At 31.6% G+C, this 21878-nt stretch overlaps 1 protein-coding gene across 2 annotated transcripts in view; it reads right to left on the reverse strand.

Annotated features, from left to right (window-relative positions):
• Positions 1-21878, reverse strand: part of LOC143204063 (uncharacterized) — a 115370-nt gene that overhangs the window by 37776 nt on the left and 55716 nt on the right. For both annotated transcript variants that reach the window (XM_076416501.1, XM_076416500.1), the window contains exon 2: positions 2828-2855. Coding sequence is in view for 1 of the 2 variants with exons in the window: in XM_076416500.1 (XP_076272615.1) it covers positions 2828-2855 (28 nt within the window). In the remaining variant the exon portion in view is untranslated. The remainder of the gene's footprint in view (positions 1-2827; positions 2856-21878) is intronic.

Genomic DNA, 21878 nt, shown 5'->3' on the forward strand with positions numbered 1-21878 from the left:
AATCGGAAATAATCGCCGGACAATCGCCATTTTTAAAGCGGCCTGCGATCGATTTTTAATAATAAAGGTCATAACAATTCGTTTTAAAAATGGTCCAAAAGTAAGTATCCTTTGATTTTTGATTGATTTTATTTAAATTATTTTGAATAAATTTATTAAAATAAATATTACATTTATATAGAGAATTTAGTGTGTCAATTCTGCAAAAAAAACATTCCTGAGTATAATCCATTGCTTCAACTAAAATTATGAAAACACATCTACAGTATGTCAGCCACCAGCTAAGGTAGTCCATAACTCATATAATGACGAGTTTGTCCGTCAAGAATATTAAAAAAAATTGCATTGACTGGTAACAATTAGAAGTATATTTTAGTCGTTATATGTTTTAGTAATAACATCTATTTTAGGTGAAGTATCCGTTGAATATACTGCGACACACATATATACATAAATATGAGATTTGTTACAAAAATGGACAAAAGCCGAAGAGAATAAGCACAAAGATCAATTTACTGCAGGTCTAACTGTGGATAGGATTTTACAGAATACTAGCATACAAATCTAGCAATTTAATAATTAGTAAGACAGCTGTTGCATCTAATATAATCCAAGGTTAGATAAAATGTAATATAATGAAAGTTATTGGCTAACGTATGCTCCGATTTAGAAAGTAATATAGTTATAATATATAATAATACATTATACGTAGAAAGTAACTAAAAGCAGTTCTGAGATACATTCTAAAAGACCAAGATTTATATATGCTTTATTCGACAATTTATTGCTTTTAACCATAAAAGATTTACTAAACATGTCTTCGGTGACCCACATCTTAAGATGTATATGTATCCCAATAAATTATTGAAGTAGTAAACTATTACAATGAATGTAGGATAGCGTTCTTGATGCAAATATTACTATGGATATAAGTTTATTACTATTTTGACAAGTAAGAAACAAATAAATTATAATAATACATCAAATAGTAGCAAACCCGACAGACATTGTTCTGTTCAAAGGTAATTTTTCACATCGAGTGATGTATAATCAAGTTTATCAACGGCTTTAATTTTGTTTACTCGCATGTGCAGTGATATCATGACGAAGCATTGATGTTTGTCAAGACGATAACAAAATTTTAATTTTCAGTTTTTTTGTTTGGATTACACGTATTCAGATCTGGTCAACCGTATACACGTACAATATTCATGGCGTCTTGAATATATTTTTGCATATTACACGGGCCACCAGCATATGATGATGGGAGAATATATGCGCTACCGATATTTTCGATATCAGTTCTCCTATCTACCTATCGTTAATTTACATTATCTGTCAAGTATTCTTCTATGGTTCTATATTGTTGAATATTCTCTCTTTTCGTTAACACTTATCTGTTTTTTTATGGGAATAGTCATTATTAAGTAAAATTGAGTCCTGAAAATTGATTTAAGTGCCTCCAGATTTATACGTTAATAACACTGTGTGACGAGTTTTTTTTTGTTCTATATCATTAAATAAAACGTTTTTTTTTTGTCGAATTGGACCAGCTGAAAACAAAAGATTACACGGTATTATTTTGTAACACGTACCATCATTTTTGAAGTTGACTATTTATATTATTAATTTTATTAAAAAATAGTAATATATATTTATATATAGAAAACGCAAAAAAAAATAGTTCAGGTTTAAGTGGTTAGTAGAAAAAATACCCCATTAATTCTAAAAGAAAATTTCCTTTTGTGTAAGTTGAATCTTTTTTTATTATAAACCAGCTGTAATCTATTAACATTTTAGCATTCTTCCTTGATAACGCTCTTCTATCTGTTTAATATAATGGCGAAAGCGTCCACCTTGTTCGTCACCCACCATCCCAAGATTAGGGGAGGAAAATCGAAATGGGAATTCAAGAAATGTATTTTTAAAGACATTCGGCATCGCACCGTTTTACATTTTTGTAACAAGTTGTTTATTAAAAACTCGGCATTGATAACTATTTCGCGGTAAAATTTTCTTCGAATTACTGTTTTTTAAAGTTTTAATATTTGTGGGCCAACAAAAATGTTTACTTTTAAATTAGCATCACATAAATTAGATAAATGGGTTTCCCAATACAAAAAAACCTTTACTACTTTTATCCATAGTCTTCATGAAAATTTTCACACCTAGTTTTATATGTAACGGTGGAAGAATCATATTTTCTTGACAAAGTCAGTTCCTTTTGCCCAATCTTTAAATTTGTAATGGTTTTTGGTGTCCCTAATGTCACAGATACAGAGAAAACGACAACATTTCATGAACCAAAAGTCTAAAATTAGCTTTATGTTTTCACACATTTCTTTTAAAATCTCTGAATAGGCAGTAGGTATGCAAGAATAATGGCTGCCAACTACTGGAGTAATTCAACTTTTGATCCTAAAGAGTATTCACACTATTACTAAGGAACGTGACGTGTTAGACAACCATATCAATAGACAGTGCTTTTAACAAAGGGAATAGGAAATTCAAAACACGTAATCTTAATTATGTTAGAAGAATTATGTCACACGGTGTAATTCACCATATTGCAAATTTAATATTATAGTATAATATCTGTCCATAAAATATCATTTGGTCTATATTTACCAAAAATTATTTAAAATCAATGTACAGTCGTCATATAGATGGACCATGTCCGAATTCATAAATGAGTAAAACGCACTTCCTTTTCGGACAGGAGAAGCGCACTATAAACAAATACGTATCCTAGTTGTGCTTGTGCTCGGAATATATTCGCACAATCCTCAGGTAACGGTAAAGCCGAAAACGTTGAAAATTGACCTACCTTCGTAATCCTGGGCCTCTATTGTGGTCTGAAACAATAAAAAAAGTAACCGTTAGTGAATTTTACACAACAAAAACGGGGAATGATACTAATGAGAGATAACTGTTCGTCGTCGTCGTCCAATTTAAGCTGTGCCTTTCGGTGATTTGTCGATATCAATTAGGAACAATGCATTAATTGCATTAGATTCCGCCGGGTTTTTTAGACGATACGATCTGTTCGCAACGAATCAATTGTAATGTTATATCTCGATAGTTGCTGACATAGATTCTCCGATCATGATTCTACGACTGTCCATTCGCGTTGGGAGTTTTTGAATAATGGTGGACTCACTTATTGATATTCATCGATTGACAACATATATCTGACTCTTCTTAGGAAAACAATGAAGAATTTGTATGCGATGATATTAGAATTTACCAATTCCACCCCTATAGTGATTCTACAGAATGCCTGCAAAATATTTATCTACGGTAGCTGCTTATTATTGCTTTTATGAAGTCGTGTCAAAGTTTGACTAAAGTTGAGTTATCTTCAAGATTTAATACATTATATATTTTAATTGCAATTTGACAATAGTGGCCGGTAGTTTCAATCAGCATTCGACATACATATAACACATATGTGTGTAGAATAGATACTATCTAATACTTGTACATAATTATTGTTTATATGCAATTGAAATCATAATTAAAAAATCACTACATTGATAAAATTGTGTGAGCATAGATTTCATTATTTTTTTATTGTAATAATTTCAAGCTTTCAAGGAATATTAAAGGATACCCAGCTTAAGCCATAAAGTTTTAGCTTAGCTGGTCCACTGCCGACAATTAAAAGAGTATATGGTTAATACATGCAAGATCTTAACAAGAAGTAATTGTTGTGTTACAAAAAAAAACAGTTACATCGAAACTTTAATATAACGGGATTTATCCCACCTTCATTAAATTATCACCCCCCTTTTCATTACCACACGTCTATTTTTTATGACCTAGAAAGAAATGGAGTCCTGAGTTGTTTCTTTCCTACCAGAAATATCACCTGCTACCAGCTTGCTATCAGATGGAAAAGTAGTCACTTGCTATTTACATCACACACAAATTTGTGAAAAATTCTTAGAAAAACGATGTAAACCGAATTTACTGTTGTAACATTTACATAAGTTGATCTTACAATTTACCAATTCCACCCCTATAGTGATTATACAGAATGCCCGCAAATATTTCTCTGCGGTAGCTGTTTATTATTGGTTTTATGATGTAGTGTCAAAGTTTGACTAATGTTGAGTTATCTTCAAGATTTAATACATTATATATTTTAATTGCAATTTGACAAGAGTGGCCGGTACTTTCAATCAGCATTCGACATACATATAACACATATGTGTGTAGAATAGATACTATCTAATACTTGTACATAATTATTGTTTATATGCAATTGAAATAATAATTAAAAAATGGCTACATTGATAAAATTGTGTGAGCATAGATTTCATTATTTTTTGAATGTGATAATTTCAAGTTTTCGAGGAATATCAAAGGATACCCAGCTTAAGCCATAAAGTTTTAGCTCAGCTGGTCCACTGCCGACAATTAAAAAGAGTATATGGTTAACACATGCAAGATCTTAACAAGAAGTAATTGTTGTGTTACAAAAAAAAAACAGTTACATCGAAACTTTAATATAACGGGATTTATCCCACCTTCATTAAATTATCACCTCCCTTTTCATTACCAAACGTCTATTTTTTATGACCTAGAAAGAAATGGAGTCCTGAGTTGTTTCTTTCCTACCAGAAATATCACTTGCTATCAGCTTGCTATCAGATGGAAAAGTAGTCACTTGCTATTTACATCACACACAAATTTGTGAAAAGTTCTTAGAAAAACAATGTAAACCGAATTTACTGTTGTAACATTTACGTAGGTTGATCTTACAATTTACCAATTCCACCCCAATAGTGATTATACAGAATGCCTGTAAAATATTTCTCTACGGTAGCTGTTTATTATTGGTTTTATGATGTCGTGTCAAAGTTTGACTAATGTTGAGTTATCTTCAAGATTTAATACATTATATATTTTAATTGCAATTTGACAATAGTGGCCGATAGTTTCAACCAGCATTCGACATACATATAACGTATATGTGTGTAGAATAGATAATATCTAATACTTGTACATAATTATTGTTTATATGCAATTGAAATCATAATTAAAAAATCGCTATATTTATAAAATTGTGTGAGCATAGATTTCAGTATTTCTTGATTGTGATAATTTCAAGCTTTTAAGGAATATCAAAGTATACCCAGCTTAAGCCATAAAGTTTTAGCTTAGCTGGTTCACTGCCGACAATTAAAAGAGTATATGGTTAACACATGCAAGATCTTAACAGGAAGTAATTGTTGTGTTACAAAAAAAAGCAGTTACATCGAAACCTTAATATAACGGGGTTTATCCCACCTTCATTAAATTATCACCTCCCTTTTCATTACCACACGTCTATTTTTTATGACCTAGAAAGAAATGGAGTCCTGAGTTGTTTCTTTCCTACCAGAAATATCACTTACTACCAGCTTGCTATCAGATGGAAAAGTAGTCACTTGCTATTTACATCACACACAAATTTGTGAAAAATTCTTAGAAAAACAATGTAAACCGAATTTACTGTTGTAACATTTACATAGGTTGATCTTACAATTTACCAATTCCACCCCAATAGTGATTATACAGAATGCCTGCAAAATATTTCTCTACGGTAGCTGTTTATTATTGGTTTTATGAAGTCTTGTCAAAGTTTGACTAATGTTGAGTTATCTTTAAGATTTAATACATTATATATTTTAATTGCAATTTGAAAATAGTGGTCGGTAGTTTCAATCCTGCATATATTATAATTTACCAATTCCACCCCTATAGTGATTATACAGAATGCCTGCAAAATATTTATCTACGGTAGCTGTTTATTATTGGTTTTATGAAGTCTTGTCAAAGTTTGACTAATGTTGAGTTATCTTCAAGATTTAATACATTATATATTTTAATTGCAATTTGACAAGAGTGGCCGGTACTTTCAATCAGCATTCGACATACATATAACACATATGTGTGTAGAATAGATACTATCTAATACTTGTACATAATTATTGTTTATATGCAATTGAAATCATAATTAAAAAATGGCTACATTTATAAAATTGTGTGAGCATAGATTTCATTATTTTTTGATTGTGATAATTTCAAGTTTTCGAGGAATATCAAAGGATACCCAGCTTAAGCCATAAAGTTTTAGCTCAGCTGGTCCACTGCCGACAATTAAAAAGAGTATATGGTTAACACATGCAAGATCTTAACAAGAAGTAATTATTGTGTTACAAAAAAAAAACAGTTACATCGAAACTTTAATATAACGGGATTTATCCCACCTTCATTAAATTATCACCACCCTTTTCATTACCACACGTCTATTTTTTATGACCTAGAAAGAAATGGAGTCTTGAGTTGTTTCTTTCCTACCAGAAATATCACTTGCTACCAGCTTGCTATCAGATGGAAAAGTAGTCACTTGCTATTTACATCACACACAAATTTGTGAAAAATTCTTAGAAAAACAATGTAAACCGAATTTACTGTTGTAACATTTACATAGGTTGATCTTACAATTTACCAATTACACCCCTATAGTGATTATACAGAATGCCTGCAAAATATTTCTCTACGGTAGCTGTTTATTATTGGTTTTATGAAGTCTTGTCAAAGTTTGACTAATGTTGAGTTATCTTTAAGATTTAATACATTATATATTTTAATTGCAATTTGAAAATAGTGGTCGGTAGTTTCAATCCTGCATATATTATAATTTACCAATTCCACCCCTATAGTGATTATACAGAATGCCTGCAAAATATTTATCTACGGTAGCTGTTTATTATTGGTTTTATGAAGTCTTGTCAAAGTTTGACTAATGTTGAGTTATCTTCAAGATTTAATACATTATATATTTTAATTGCAATTTGACAAGAGTGGCCGGTACTTTCAATCAGCATTCGACATACATATAACACATATGTGTGTAGAATAGATACTATCTAATACTTGTACATAATTATTGTTTATATGCAATTGAAATAATAATTAAAAAATGGCTACATTGATAAAATTGTGTGAGCATAGATTTCATTATTTTTTGAATGTGATAATTTCAAGTTTTCGAGGAATATCAAAGGATACCCAGCTTAAGCCATAAAGTTTTAGCTCAGCTGGTCCACTGCCGACAATTAAAAAGAGTATATGGTTAACACATGCAAGATCTTAACAAGAAGTAATTATTGTGTTACAAAAAAAAACAGTTACATCGAAACTTTAATATAACGGGATTTATCCCACCTTCATTAAATTATCACCACCCTTTTCATTACCACACGTCTATTTTTTATGACCTAGAAAGAAATGGAGTCTTGAGTTGTTTCTTTCCTACCAGAAATATCACTTGCTACCAGCTTGCTATCAGATGGAAAAGTAGTCACTTGCTATTTACATCACACACAAATTTGTGAAAAATTCTTAGAAAAACAATGTAAACCGAATTTACTGTTGTAACATTTACATAGGTTGATCTTACAATTTACCAATTACACCCCTATAGTGATTATACAGAATGCCTGCAAAATATTTCTCTACGGTAGCTGTTTATTATTGGTTTTATGAAGTCTTGTCAAAGTTTGACTAATGTTGAGTTATCTTTAAGATTTAATACATTATATATTTTAATTGCAATTTGAAAATAGTGGTCGGTAGTTTCAATCCTGCATATATTATAATTTACCAATTCGACCCCTATAGTGATTATACAGAATGCCTGCAAAATATTTATCTACGGTAGCTGCTTATTATTGCTTTTATGAAGTAGTGTCAAAGTTTGACTAATGTTGAGTTATCTTCAAGATTTAATACATTATATATTTTAATTGCAATTTGACAATAGTGGCCGGTAGTTTCAATCAGCATTCGACATACATATAACATATATGTGTGTAGAATAGATAATATCTAATACTTGTACATAATATTATTGTTTATATGCAATTGAAATCATAATTAAAAAATCGCTACATTGATAAAATTGTGCGAGCATAGATTTCATTATTTTTTGATAGTGATAATTTCACGCTTTCAAGGAATATCAAAGGATACCCAGCTTAAGCCATAAAGTTTTAGCTTAGCTGGTCCATTGCCGACAATTAAAAGAGTATATGGTTAACACATGCAAGATCTTAACAAGAAGTAATTGTTGTGTTACAAAAAAAAACAGTTACATTGAAACTTTAATAAAGCGGGATTTATCCCACCTTCATTAAATTATCACCCCCCTTTTCATTACCACACGTCTATTTTTTATGACCTAGAAAGAAATGCAGTCCTGAGTTGTTTCTTTCGTACCAGAAATATCACTTGCTACCAGCTTGCTATCAGATGGAAAAGTAGTCACTTGCTATTTACATCACACACAAATTTGTGAAAAATTCTTAGAAAAACAATGTAGACCGAATTTACTGTTGTAACATTTACATAGGTTGATCTTACAATTTACCAATTCCACCCCTATAGTGATTATACAGAATGCCTGCAAAATATTTATCTACGGTAGCTATTTATTATTGGTTTTATGAAGTCTTGTCAAAGTTTGACTAATGTTGAGTTATATTCAAGATCTAATACATTATATATTTTAATTACAATTTGACAATAGTGGCCGGTAGTTTCAATCAGCATTTGACATACATATAACATATATGTGTGTAGAATAGATAATATCTAATACATCTACATAATTATTGTTTATATGCAATTGAAATCATAATTAAAAAATCGCTATATTTATAAAATTAAAATCGCTATATTATAACGCCACAAGATCAGATAGTAAGGGAAAGGCTAGTAAACTTATGATTATTTGCTTACTTATTTTTGTGTGAGTTATTTTTATTCTATGAAAAACGAATAAAATATTCTGAAAATCATCTACGGAATGATATGCTTCGTGCATCTCATCTCTCAGAAATTAATATTAGGGAGCTTAATAAGTTCAATTACTGCATGAACATTCTTCTGGCCACTGTATCTTCTGCGAAATATTTGAGATTATACAAGCTATAATTGGAGTTGTTATAAGTTGAAGTGCCAGTGTGTTGAATCAAAATCCGTAACGTGGATCCGATATTTTGCGAATTTATTAAAGAATATTTTATATGTTAACAGTTATTCCTGGATGTCTCACAAGCTTTTGATCGGGTTTTGGCATTTGGGATTAATCTGTAAGATGAGCAAATTATTACCGCGTAACTATTGTCAATTGCTGGAGGCATATCTTTTCGGAAGAAAATTTAGAGTATCGCACGAAATGGCGTTCTCGGCATTTAAAACTATTTCGGCTGGAGTTCCACGAGGTCGAGGACCTCTCCTGTATCTGCTCTACACTGCTGACATTCCAACAACAAAAGAAACACTACTTCGAATCTTTGCTGACGACACAATTATTATGACAAAAGATATATCTGGCCTAGGGCAATAGAACAAGTGCAAGTGGCAGTCAACAATACCTTCAAATGGACGAAACATTGGAACATTCAAATTAATGGCTCCAAATCTGTGCCCGTTAATTTTGCATTAGGGCGAAATAATAAAAACTTAATTATATCACTCAATGGATGCCCGATTCCTCAAGCAGAATCAGCTAAATACCTTGGGATCCATCTTGACGGTAGATTAAATTAGAAACATCACGTTAGACAAAAAGCAAAACAAATTAGAACCAAAATAAAATAACTATACTGGTTAGTCGGAAGATACTCTGAACTTGATTTAAAATCAAAGAGGTTGATATATAATACAGTTATGAAGCCAATTTGGACCTATGGGGTGCAAATATGGGGTTGTACTAAAAATTCAAATCAACTAGTCATACAATGCTGTCAAAACAAGGTTCTTCGATTGATTACCAATGCTTATCGTTACGTAACCAACGAAGGACTGCACGATTACCTGAAAATTAAATGGATTTGCGAAGTTATCCAAGATTTCGCCTTGAAACACAAAAGAAGATTACTAAATCATGCTAATGTGGAAGCAGTACAACTGCTGGACCGAGCAGGATGTCAGGAGACCGAAGCGAACCAAACCATATGAACTTATTAAAGTGTATACCTTTAGTGTAAACTATAGCTATAAGTTATTATAATTTTATAATTGAGGAATAGATATTGATGAATTTTCTCACACTCGTCTTGCTTGTGAATTAATCCAAGTACTAATGAATAGTAGTAATAAATCAATTGTAAATTAAAATTGTACTAAGCGTATCTAATAAAGATGTTATAAAAAATCTATTTTAACATTTCTTTTTGCAGCGAAAATAGTATTATTTTAGAGAGACTTACATATTTAGATATAGAAATTAAGGAAATGTTGCGCTAAAATTAAAAAATCTAAAATTAAATATTTTCCTCTTGTTTCTTTATAGCTGTTTTTATTTAGAGATGAAAGGTATGAACTAGTGGCGGAATTATATTTATTCTTCTCTTGAATCGGATTAGGTCAATAAATAAGTGAATGTAAACATAACTACAGTATAAAATGATGTCAGTTCCTCAATCCCAGCAAATACTAGCCATTTCTATTTTAATAGGCATGTCAGTTATTATTACATTAGAAAATAAAATGGTAAAATTATAAAGGAAATTACAAGAAAAACGAACGAAACGATTATAATTTTATGATGTAAAGCGTTTTGTGGCGCTTTAATGAAATGCAACATAACATAATGTAATATTTCACATATTCTTCATTTTCTTAATTGCACAAGCAGTTAGGAATACTAATTATGAATGTGTTATATGTCACGGACTCGCGTTAAATTAACTATGAAATGCGAAAGCTCAATTACGAGTACCGAAAGTACCCAAGGAAATGTTTGTCATTGTCTCGAGTTATTTTAAATGTAAAACGTCGTGTTCAGTGTGATGATTCATCTGTAAAATTGTCACCAAGACACGGGGACTTTGTGTTTTCTTAACAACTCCTTTCTTCTTTTTGTTTTCTTCTTAATTTATATGAAACAGCATAATCTATTTTATATAATGAATGATAAATAAAGACAGAAAGTGAGTTCCGCGTCGAAGACTGCACATTGGTTGCTGATTATCATTAGTAATATATTTGAATACATCTACACTAGTTATGAAATATCTACGGTTTAAAATAGAAAACATTTAATAGTTGTAGTTTGTTGTAATTACTTTATTTATGAGTATCGCCTGTACTTTCGTCAGTTAGTTTGCCTTTGATGGTGTTAACTTTATTGAATTTATTAAATTTTAATGGAATTTGTTAAAATTCATTGGATTGTATTAATTCACAGCAACTTTGGTGACTTTATACCTTGAAGTAAGATGCTTGTACTAGAAATCCTTGAACTGCAAGTGTTTCTCAAAGTATGGATGTTTCCTAGTTCTAATAGTATATGGCTAGGGGACTGTGGGGTCCTTCAATCCTCCTCTGATGGCCTAACAATTTGATCTGCTATAGTGTGCCCAACTTTCGCGAATAATTGCGGAAATATTATCACTTCAATGTCAATGTCTTCTTTTCTTGATAATATACTTGTTGTAAGTTGATTGTGATTAAATGAATTATTTAAAAAAAGCCTTATAATTTCATAGGACTCTTACCGACTGTGCCATTGTAAGATTAAAAAATAAAAGAATAGGTGCCATATCAGTTCAATCTTGCTCTAACGTTAACTTAATTTCGCTATTCCTTCAACTTTTTCTTGGTATAGATTCATCAATTCTAACAAAAGAGCATCATCAAATAGGAGAAAAACATTGATAAAACAATTGTGTGAAGAAGGGATATTATAATATCCGATATTAAAGAATAACGGTAGATATATCCAGAAATTAGGTAGAATTATTTTAACACATATTAATATAAGACATGTGTAGAAGAAATGTAAGAAATGTATGTGCAGAATCATGTTCCATTCGACTTTCATTTGTTTTGATCTTGCCCCATAATCTACCTCGGCAGTACCATTTTTTATGAAACATTCTGACAATGATGCCGTACAAGAAAGTTTGAATTTTTTATGCGAATTCAAAAAGTTGTCAGGAATAACCATATATTAAGAAGATATACGGCAAACAATGGTTAATATTTTACAACATTAATTATATACAGTGATTCTCAAATTTGTACATAACAGTGAATTTCATAATAAGTAAGTAACAGTATCATAATATTGATCTAGAACTTAACCTTCAATAAAATATACAAATTCTTACCAAAAGAGGGTGATGAAAGAGGAAACAACTAAAGGTCAGTATACAGTCAATATACTTCAATTGTAGGATATTATATTATAGAGTGTGAAAGTTTTATGATCATGTGTGTAATTGTTCAGAATATACACGAATATTTGGTTAAAGTTGGAGAGAAATAATACTAACTGTTTTGCAGATATGACAACTATCTATACTAACAACTCTACCTATATTAGTATGGAAAAAACTCTAACTTATAAATTAATGTGGCTGTATAATTAATTGTTGTTTTAAGTTCTTCAAGAATATATGCATTAGATGTATGATTATTTTATTTAGATTAAAATTTTGTTACATATCAGTGCCAATATGTAATAAAACTCAGAGGTGCTGAGGCAACATTTCGACGTTTTGAAAAGTCACGTGCGTCACTACTGTTTTGAATAGAGATAGATGTTATAATAGAGAATAGATATATATATATATATATATATATATATATATATATATATATATATATATATATATATATATATATATATATATATATATATATGTTATGTTATGAACAAATTTGAAAATCACTCTATATCAGAGATCACTCTTTCTTGTGCGGCATCATTGGCAGAATGTTTCATAAAAAATGGTACTGCCGGGGTAGATTATGGGGAAAGATCAAAACAAATGTAAGTCGAATGGAACATGATTCTGCACATACATTTGTATGTCTTATATTAATGTGTGTTAAAATAATTCCACCAAATTTCTGGATATATCCACCGTTATTTTTTAATATCGGATATTATAATATCCCTTCTTCACACAATTGTTTTATCAATAATTTTCTCCTATTTGATGATGCTCTCTTGTTAGAATTGATGAATCTATACCAAGAAAAAGTTGAAGGAAGAGCGGAGCACTACTACAGCTAATCGGTTCAAATTCTGGAGGTTTCAAATCAACCTCTGAAAAAATCAACCCTCTGGAAACCCAGGGCAGCATTTTCAATTCATTAAGATCGACACTGCAACAATTCCATGGCTGGTTGGGTTGGCATTTCCAAATCCAGAAAGGTTCAGGGATATATATATATATATATATATATATATATATATATATATATATATATATATACTAATACATAGATCGAATAACCATAAAGTTTATAATTAACACCAGACCGCGTTCGAAATCAAATCGCATAACATTCCGCAGCTTAATAGATAATTTCGGTTTTACGCACATGCCGATATTAATACCGAACGGGCTGCACGTACAAGCAGAAATTAGCTAATAAGATAAATCAGACGGACCGAGCCGAAAGCGAACCGAAACGTAAACCGTACCTTTTAAAGCGGATACAAAAGATGACCCAGAGGTAAGACCAAAACGAGGACGCCGAGATAATATTCGTACGTTTTATAAAGATGCTCAATAATATGCAAACAGGTTGAAATATACGGGTCCGTCGAAACGGACAAGTGTTTGAAGTTGAGTTGCGTTGTGATGCGACGAGTTGATAAGAAGATGGTTATCTTGAGTTAGATGTGAAGAAAGAGAACGTGCTAATCAAATTATGTCAAGAATCATCCAAACATAGTCACAACAAGAGAATAATAGAGAATTTAACAATTAACCATAAACTATAACCATACGTGGTTTAATCTAAAATGGATGTTAGTATTCAGACGCTAAATAGATGATAATAATTATCGGCGATGATACAAAGAAATAATTAAAATTTGCCACAATTTTAACAAAAGATAGTGACATCCGAAGTAGGCCGAAAGTAAAATTGTTTTAGAAAACCAGACAAAAAGTATTTACCCGCTACATTTAACTGAAAGTGCGAGTAATATAAGAGATAAGTCTCCAGTTTGTTGACCAAACTCCTTATTACCATCCAATCTTACTAAGAACAAATATAAACTCTAAAATAACATTTAAGTTGTTCTCGTCACAAGAGATGATATACTGAACACAAGTGGTAGTTTGCATATTATTTAATAGACCAGGAAAGCATGTTCCGACTAACCTACAATTTGTCTTTTTGATAACTTAAATCTAGGTATATAACTAGGAGGACCCATCGGCCCTATCTCAGTCTCTGGTAAAATGATATTTATACATGCCACTGCTGTATTTTTTATTATATACACCTCACTACACAACACTACACAAGATAAGATGGTTTGATTCTTTTGAGTCTGTGTCATGTTCCAGTGGTATCCAAAAGCTGCTATACTTCAATATTCTCATGAGAATGGAGTCTTTCCTCATGCCCCTTGCAATTCTCTCGATTTCTTGACTTACTGTGGGTTTCTAAAGGCCTCCATGGAGATAATCAGTCCTATAGTATTTGCGTGTGCCCACAATAGCGCTCAGAACTGAAAAATTATTTATGTTATGTTTTATTTATGTTATTCTGTGTTGAACATCCTCATAATTGAACTCCGTATGTCCATATGGGTTTCAGTATTTGCTTATATAATAGCAATTATGTACTGATAATTGTGATTTTCTTCCAATTTGCCAGTACATTTTCCTATATTTTAATTTCAGGTCTTTTCTTTCCTTCTATATATATTTTGCATCAATATTCATTCCTAGATATTTAGCGTTTTTGCTATATGGAATGATATTATTATTTAATGTTATAGGTGCTTGTCTGATTGTCTGATGATGGTCTGATTGTAGGTGAATTGCACATGCATAGATTTACGTTCGTTAATTTTTTCTAATGTGTTGAGAAGATTCAGCTAATTTAAACAAAATGTATAAACTATATTTCACACCCTCGTATAGCAAGATTTCCATTGAATGCAACCAGGCTTCGCATATATTTGCTTTCTCTAACTTGTAAATAAATGCAGACATCATGCCTGTTGTATTCCGTGTTAATGAGACGCTGGCCAAGATTAACGATGGAAAACGCAGTCTGTGGCCACGGAAAGGATCCGACTACTCCATTATAATAATGGACACGTTAAAATGTTACCTTAAATGACACTAAAAATTATATACATATATATATATATATATATATATATATAAATATATGTATGTATGTATATGTATATATAGTATAGATAGTTGGGCAGTTTAACGCACATGTGTCTTAACTATTAAATTCGACATTTCTCTTTGGTCTGAGGACCAAAAAATTTGAAATCAGTGAATTGCAAGACCTACTCAATGTTCGATGATCCTGCTCAAATCCACCTCAACCTCTTAAACAACTTTTCAGCTAGCTTAGTAGTTCTAAATCAAGTTAACAATTTAAATCAACTATTACCAGAGTTTATATACGATAAGGAAATTCAGAAGGAGGTTTTCCACATTAGAATGGGTTCATCATTAGACAAGCAAAAAAAACGAGCTTTCTATTTATTATTACGAGCAAAAAGTCATGTGTTAGTCCGGAAAGGCTATTCATATCAAATCTTTCTGTGCATATGATGTAATCAACAAGATGTACACACGTATAATGTACGAGCTACTAAAACAGAATGAAACTGTTACTGCATATCGACCTCAAATGAACGTAAATAAATGGATGAATAGCGACGTATGAAAGTCTCTTCTTTTTGCACGGCAAGACTCAGTCAAACATTGTAAAATATATGAAGGATACATCGTTGTATCTTGACGGAATAATATAAATTATTTTTATCGGTGACTACTGTTTAATGCTATGAGATTTAAGCAATACGCAGACAAATTTGGTAGTCCTGATATAGCTGTTTTTTTTAAACATCCACCCTCTTGGATATAAAGCTGTCGACACAGATTGAACTAGGACACATAATAATTGTTAAATGGATATGAATTGGCCATACTGGTCCATCATACCTTGGCTTGTTAAATTTGGATTCAATTATTCAAATGCGATGGTTCTAATGGTTTACTTCTAAGCACCACTAAAGAAGCCTAAAATACAAATTACAAACATTATTGAATATTTATTTAGCTGACGCATATAGAGAAATCAAGAATAAAATAAGAGTTGTTGAATTTACAGCTGTTTAATGTTTACGTGGCTTGTAAAAAATCTTAGAAAGAAGGAATCTAGAACTCCCTCTTCCTCTACTTCCTTTAAAAATTATAAAGAAATGAAAATTGTATATATTAGACTAGAATTGCCATATAATATATTATATATAGAACAAATTTTTTTACATATTTTTCAATTTTAAATTATTTTAAATATAAACATGAACAATAATAATCATAATTTGAAAGTATAATCTAGGGTTTTCTATTTGATGACTGTCATTCCAATTCATGGAGAAATTTTCGAATTACACATAAATGTTTTTTTATTTTAATCAGCATATTCAATTAAGTGCTGAAGACCGTTGTCATCTATTAATAGGTTAATTGAAAAGTTCCCTGCCTACCATAGTAAATCACATTTTTTTGGCAAAATTAGTTTTTTTTTATACAACATAATTACCTTCAAGGGTGATAAACTGATTATAGTAACCCTCCAACATTTCTATACCATTTTTGTAGTACGCTTTGTCCTATGCTTCAAAATAGGCCTCAGTTTCGGCGATCACCTCTTCATTCGACGAGAATTTCTTGCCAACGAGCATACTTTTGAGATCTGAGAACAGGAAATAGACGCTGGGGGCCAGATCTGGAGAATACGGTGTATGAGGTAGCAATTCTAAGCCCAATTCATGGATTGCCATCGCTTTCACTAACTTGTGAAATGGTGCATTGTCTTGGTGAAGCAGCACTTTCTTCAAATTTTGCTTCTTTTTCTTCAAAAGCGGGCGTTTTTCGGCGATTTCGTTTTTCAAATGGTCCAATAACGCCACGTAATAGTCGTTGTTGATGGTCCTTCCTTTTTCAAGGTAGTCAATGAAAATTATTCTATGCGGATCCCAAAATACAGATGTCATAACCTTGCCAGTCGACTATAGCGTTTTCCTAAGCTTTGGATGACTGTCGATTCCACTTCGGAGTGAATTGATGGAGCCATGTTTCATCCATTATCACATATCGACGCAAGAACTCGGGTTAATTACGCTTGATCATCTTCAACCACTGAACACTGTTTTTTTTTTTGATCAAAAGTGAGATCGCGTGGCACCCACTTTGCACAGAGCTTTCTCATACCCAAATATTCGTGAATGATATGATGTACACGTTCACAATCTTTTTTATTTTATTTTTATTTGTTTCGTAATATATAATATCGGCATCCAAAACATTACAAATTGATTTCTGTTCTATCTCAAATATATATTTCTTTCATGGATCCGTTTAGGATAATGTAATAATGTAGGTAAAAATTAAGTCGTGTATATAACAAATATAACCCTAGGATACTATAAAATGAGTTTGTGTTTTCAATCATCATATAAGATACTTGTTTCCATTGGTATGGATATTAAAGAACTTGAATACGAACTATACTAATGAAAAAACCGTGACATCTTAAAATCAACAACAAACAATCATCTAAGCAACGAGGTTAACCAAGTAAGACCGACTGTGTACGTCTCAATATTCCGCTCACAAAGGTCATTGTTTATTGAACGTTTTGTTTTGCACTCTCATTAGCTCGTCTAGAACGACAACAACAATCTCAATTTCAGAGCCGAGCTAAAAACCAGATCTAGGACGGATTTTCAATTTCGCATTCCTCGTCAATTTCTCTGCTGCATCGCAATTTTTCGACCGAGCCACAACCGGAATATGTACGCTCACTTGACCGCCAAACAGGCCTGATCTAGAACGATCCGAGCAGTACTAAGGCGGTTTTATCTATAAACGGACCCAGTAACCCACTCGAACTATTACAGACAACGAGCGGTCGATCAGAAAATCACCGATCAGAACATACGCGTATACATTCAAACAGGTACATTCACAACAATTTATAGTTTTTTCTATTACTCCTATTAGTTCCACAATCTGCCCGGAAGACAATAAGTATTTGTTATGTTCATATTACATATATATGTTATTTTCACAACCCTAAGAGATAAGGGGTGTCCACCCGAAATTTTTTTGATATATTTTTTTAAAATATATTTTAGTCTCCTTTTCCCAACTATGCGTTTGTCTGGACTGGGCCTAAAGTTTAACGTGGGCTCCGAACCACGGTCTTCAGCATTAAGCCTACCGACTGGCGAGTGACCAACTTTAGAAATCATCCCAGAAGACATCCGGTCTTACCCAGCCTGGTTACTAGCGTGACTGGGATCATTTTCCTTGTCGGATTCGTAACCGCCGACCGTCCCATCGCCTTTTCCACTGCGTCACCAAGCCGGCAATGATTTTTTTTATTATGTGGTATTAAAAAATACACACAATCCTAAATTTTCACTTTTCTATCACCAACCCCTGGTTCATCATTTTAATAATTTTATTATTTTTATACCGCTCTTCAAGGTCTATCCGCTCAAACATTTTCAAAACAACTCGTAGATATCGGCGATGGAAAAGATATCTATCTATATATATATCACTATAGATGAAACGGGATGCGAAAAATTACCGACTGATTTCTGCACAATCATTGAATCGCAAGATGCTGTCATTGAAGAAATATTTCCCGATGTACCCACGAATTAAATAAATATCGAGGGGCTTGCAGAAAGAGCTTGAATTGGCACATCTGTGGATATAATAGGTATTCGTGGTATCCATATATTTTCACCTCGAAACTTGCCATTTTAAGTGGCTTCGATAACGTTTTTCATTAATTTTTTAATGTCTAATCGCGTACGTGGAACGGTTCCGTGGCGGGTTCAAATTACGAAGCAAAATAATTGGAGATCCAACCTTCAATTGTAATTTAGGCGGTGGCATGCCTGGCAAATCCAGTGAGTTTAAATACTTTGTTGGAAAATTTACAGCTTCAGTGGCATCGCAAACTGTATCAATAGATTTATATGACAGCAAGTCCCCTGGCATTAACTGTTGTATCTTCAGATTCAAAATGTCAACGTCCACATTTTTTGCCGCTAAAATTGCTTTTTCTGCAAGCCACTCGATATTTATGTAATTCGTGGGTACATCGAGAAATATTTGTTCAATGACGGCATCTTGCGATACAGTGATGGTGCAGAAATGAAATAATTAACTGATCGTGTGAATTAAACTCGAAATTAATAATTTTATTAGTTATTAGTAATAAATTATATTCAACAATATTAGTTATTAATAAATAAATAATAAAGTTACTTGAGAATATATTTGATATGAGAGTTACACTGAGATATCAAAAATGTTTAACTACTACGCACAAACACTAATAATAGCCGAAAATTCTAGAGGAAGTGAGAGAAGGCTTACTGTTTGAGAGAAATAGGAGAGCATCTTGTTATCTCTACTTCGTGCTGTTTACTGGGTGAGCGGTAGACACATGAAGGGGATAACTTACCAAGTGAAAATAATTGATGTTAAAAAACTATAAAATTATTAACACGAGTATCAAAAAGTAGGGGTTCGTGATAGTGTGAAAATTTAGGGTTCTCTGTATTTTTAATGCCACATAATAAAAAAAATTATCCAAAAAATACAAAAAAATGTTTAGGGTGGACACCCCTTATAGCTTAGGGCTTTGAAAAATATATAGTAGCCGATTCTCAGACCTACTGAAAATGCATAAAATACTTCGGTCAAGCCGTTTCGGAGGGAACGAACATTGTGACATGAGAATTTTATATATAAAATTATTTAATACAGGCGAAATTCTATAATGAATATCTCTAATGAAGACATGACGCTACTCGATACCGATCTTTACCATAACTGTCGGTTTTTATACCTGCTATGTATCACACCATATGTTTTCGAGTTAGTGGTCAGTATTTTATGGATAATAAATTGTACCGAACTGGGTTATGGCAGTGTTAAACCTTGACTCATTTACATTTGGCGACAGATATTAAGTAACATTAATCGAATGCTCCCGATACGACAAATTTACAGTTTTTTAACGTTTATCGGTCAGAAGATGATGATTAAATATTTAATGGGGTTCCTAAAGACCATCAAAACTATTTTTTGTGCAAATTTTTATAAGCGAACCAGTTATTTTGTTATTGTCGATGATCTAATTTGGATCGGTTTTATTAATAGTGATGAACTTTGAGTTATTTGTTTTTCTAAATTTTATTTGGCCACTTTTAAACTAATCTCATTAGGATACAATATTCTTGTAAAGTGTTTCTTTAACTCCTCCCAACACTTGCTGAATTGAATTTTCAGGAATCCTCTTCGATTTGGTTGGGTCTTCAACTCCCATTTTCTCTCCCTTTTATTAACTTTTCTAAACCCGCATTGTCCTGGTGAAAACCCAAGGACAATCCGGAATTTTGATATGAATAGCTTCACACAATAATAGTTAATAATAGTTAATAGAAAATATTATTGGAGAGCAACATTATGAACAACATCATTTTTACATTTTTATCACAGTATCTTAATTCTTCACCTCAACAAAGTACAGTCAAACAAAATAAGAACAAAGAATTGAACAATATTGGGAGAAAAATAAAGATAGACTTAGTAAATCGGACAAATATTCAGCTATTTTGTAGAATATATTATATATAAAATTCTCATGTTACAGTGTCGTTTTCATACTCCTTCGAAACGGCCACTTATGTGTCCACCCCTAATTTTTTTATTATGTGGCATTAAAAATACATACAACCTTAAATTTTCATTTTTTATTACCAACCCCTGCATTTTAATAATTTTATTATTTTTTATCACGGTCGATAATATCAATTATTATCACTTGGTAAGTTATGTACAAAGGCTGTGCAACGGTACGCGATTAGTCATTGAAAAATTAATGAAAAACGTTATCGAAACCACCATTTTAAATGACAGGTTTCGAGGTAAAAATATATTAATACCACGAATACTAGTAAAATCGACTACTAATAAATCCGAAGGCCAAACAATGTCTGTTTGTGGCTTAGATTTGAGCACACCATGTTTTTCACACTGACAATTATACGTTACATGCTCTCGAGTGGGTAAACCATCAAATTTGTTTGTATTAACCAAAGACGGGCTAACAAAAAATATTGTTCAAGCTGTAGCATTAAGAGATTAATATTATGTAATGAATTAATGAATAATTATTAAATAATTATTACTTAAAATACATTCTATTAAATTTAAAAAAATAATGTTTGGTGTTTTGTTATTTTTATATTCTCTGATTGTTCACAGCGCTCCATGCCTTTTTCACTCATATACCATCCTTACACACTTCCAATAAGTTAGTTATTTTTTTTTCTACACTAGAAATTATCTAGAAATTACTTACATGGAACAACAACGTTTACCGGGTCAGCTAGTATATTATAAATTTAAGATATAGTAACATACGCTAAATATAGTAAAAACTAATTAATAGTTTTGAATTTCAAACAGTTGATCTAAGCTTTAGTTAATTATGTATAGGGAAAGTGCAATTTAGGGAAAATAAAAAATTAAAAGTTACTTATAGCCGGATTACATGTTTATTATAAATTATATTAAAATAAACATTATAATATTATAATTAAAATATATATATAAACGTGTTTCCGTGGTTTGAGATTTATCATGAAAGTTAACATCCTAAACCCGGTATAATTAATATTGCATACCCATTTGTTCATCAAGCTCTTAGTATAATGCGACCTTTTACTCTACAAGATTACAATGTAACATAAATCGGCTCACACAACACAAACAAATAGT

This window comes from Rhynchophorus ferrugineus, unplaced genomic scaffold, assembly GCF_030347505.1.
Source record: "Rhynchophorus ferrugineus isolate W39M unplaced genomic scaffold, kcgeb_rfMv2 rfM10, whole genome shotgun sequence".
In the NCBI taxonomy this organism is placed as follows: domain Eukaryota; kingdom Metazoa; phylum Arthropoda; class Insecta; order Coleoptera; family Curculionidae; genus Rhynchophorus; species Rhynchophorus ferrugineus.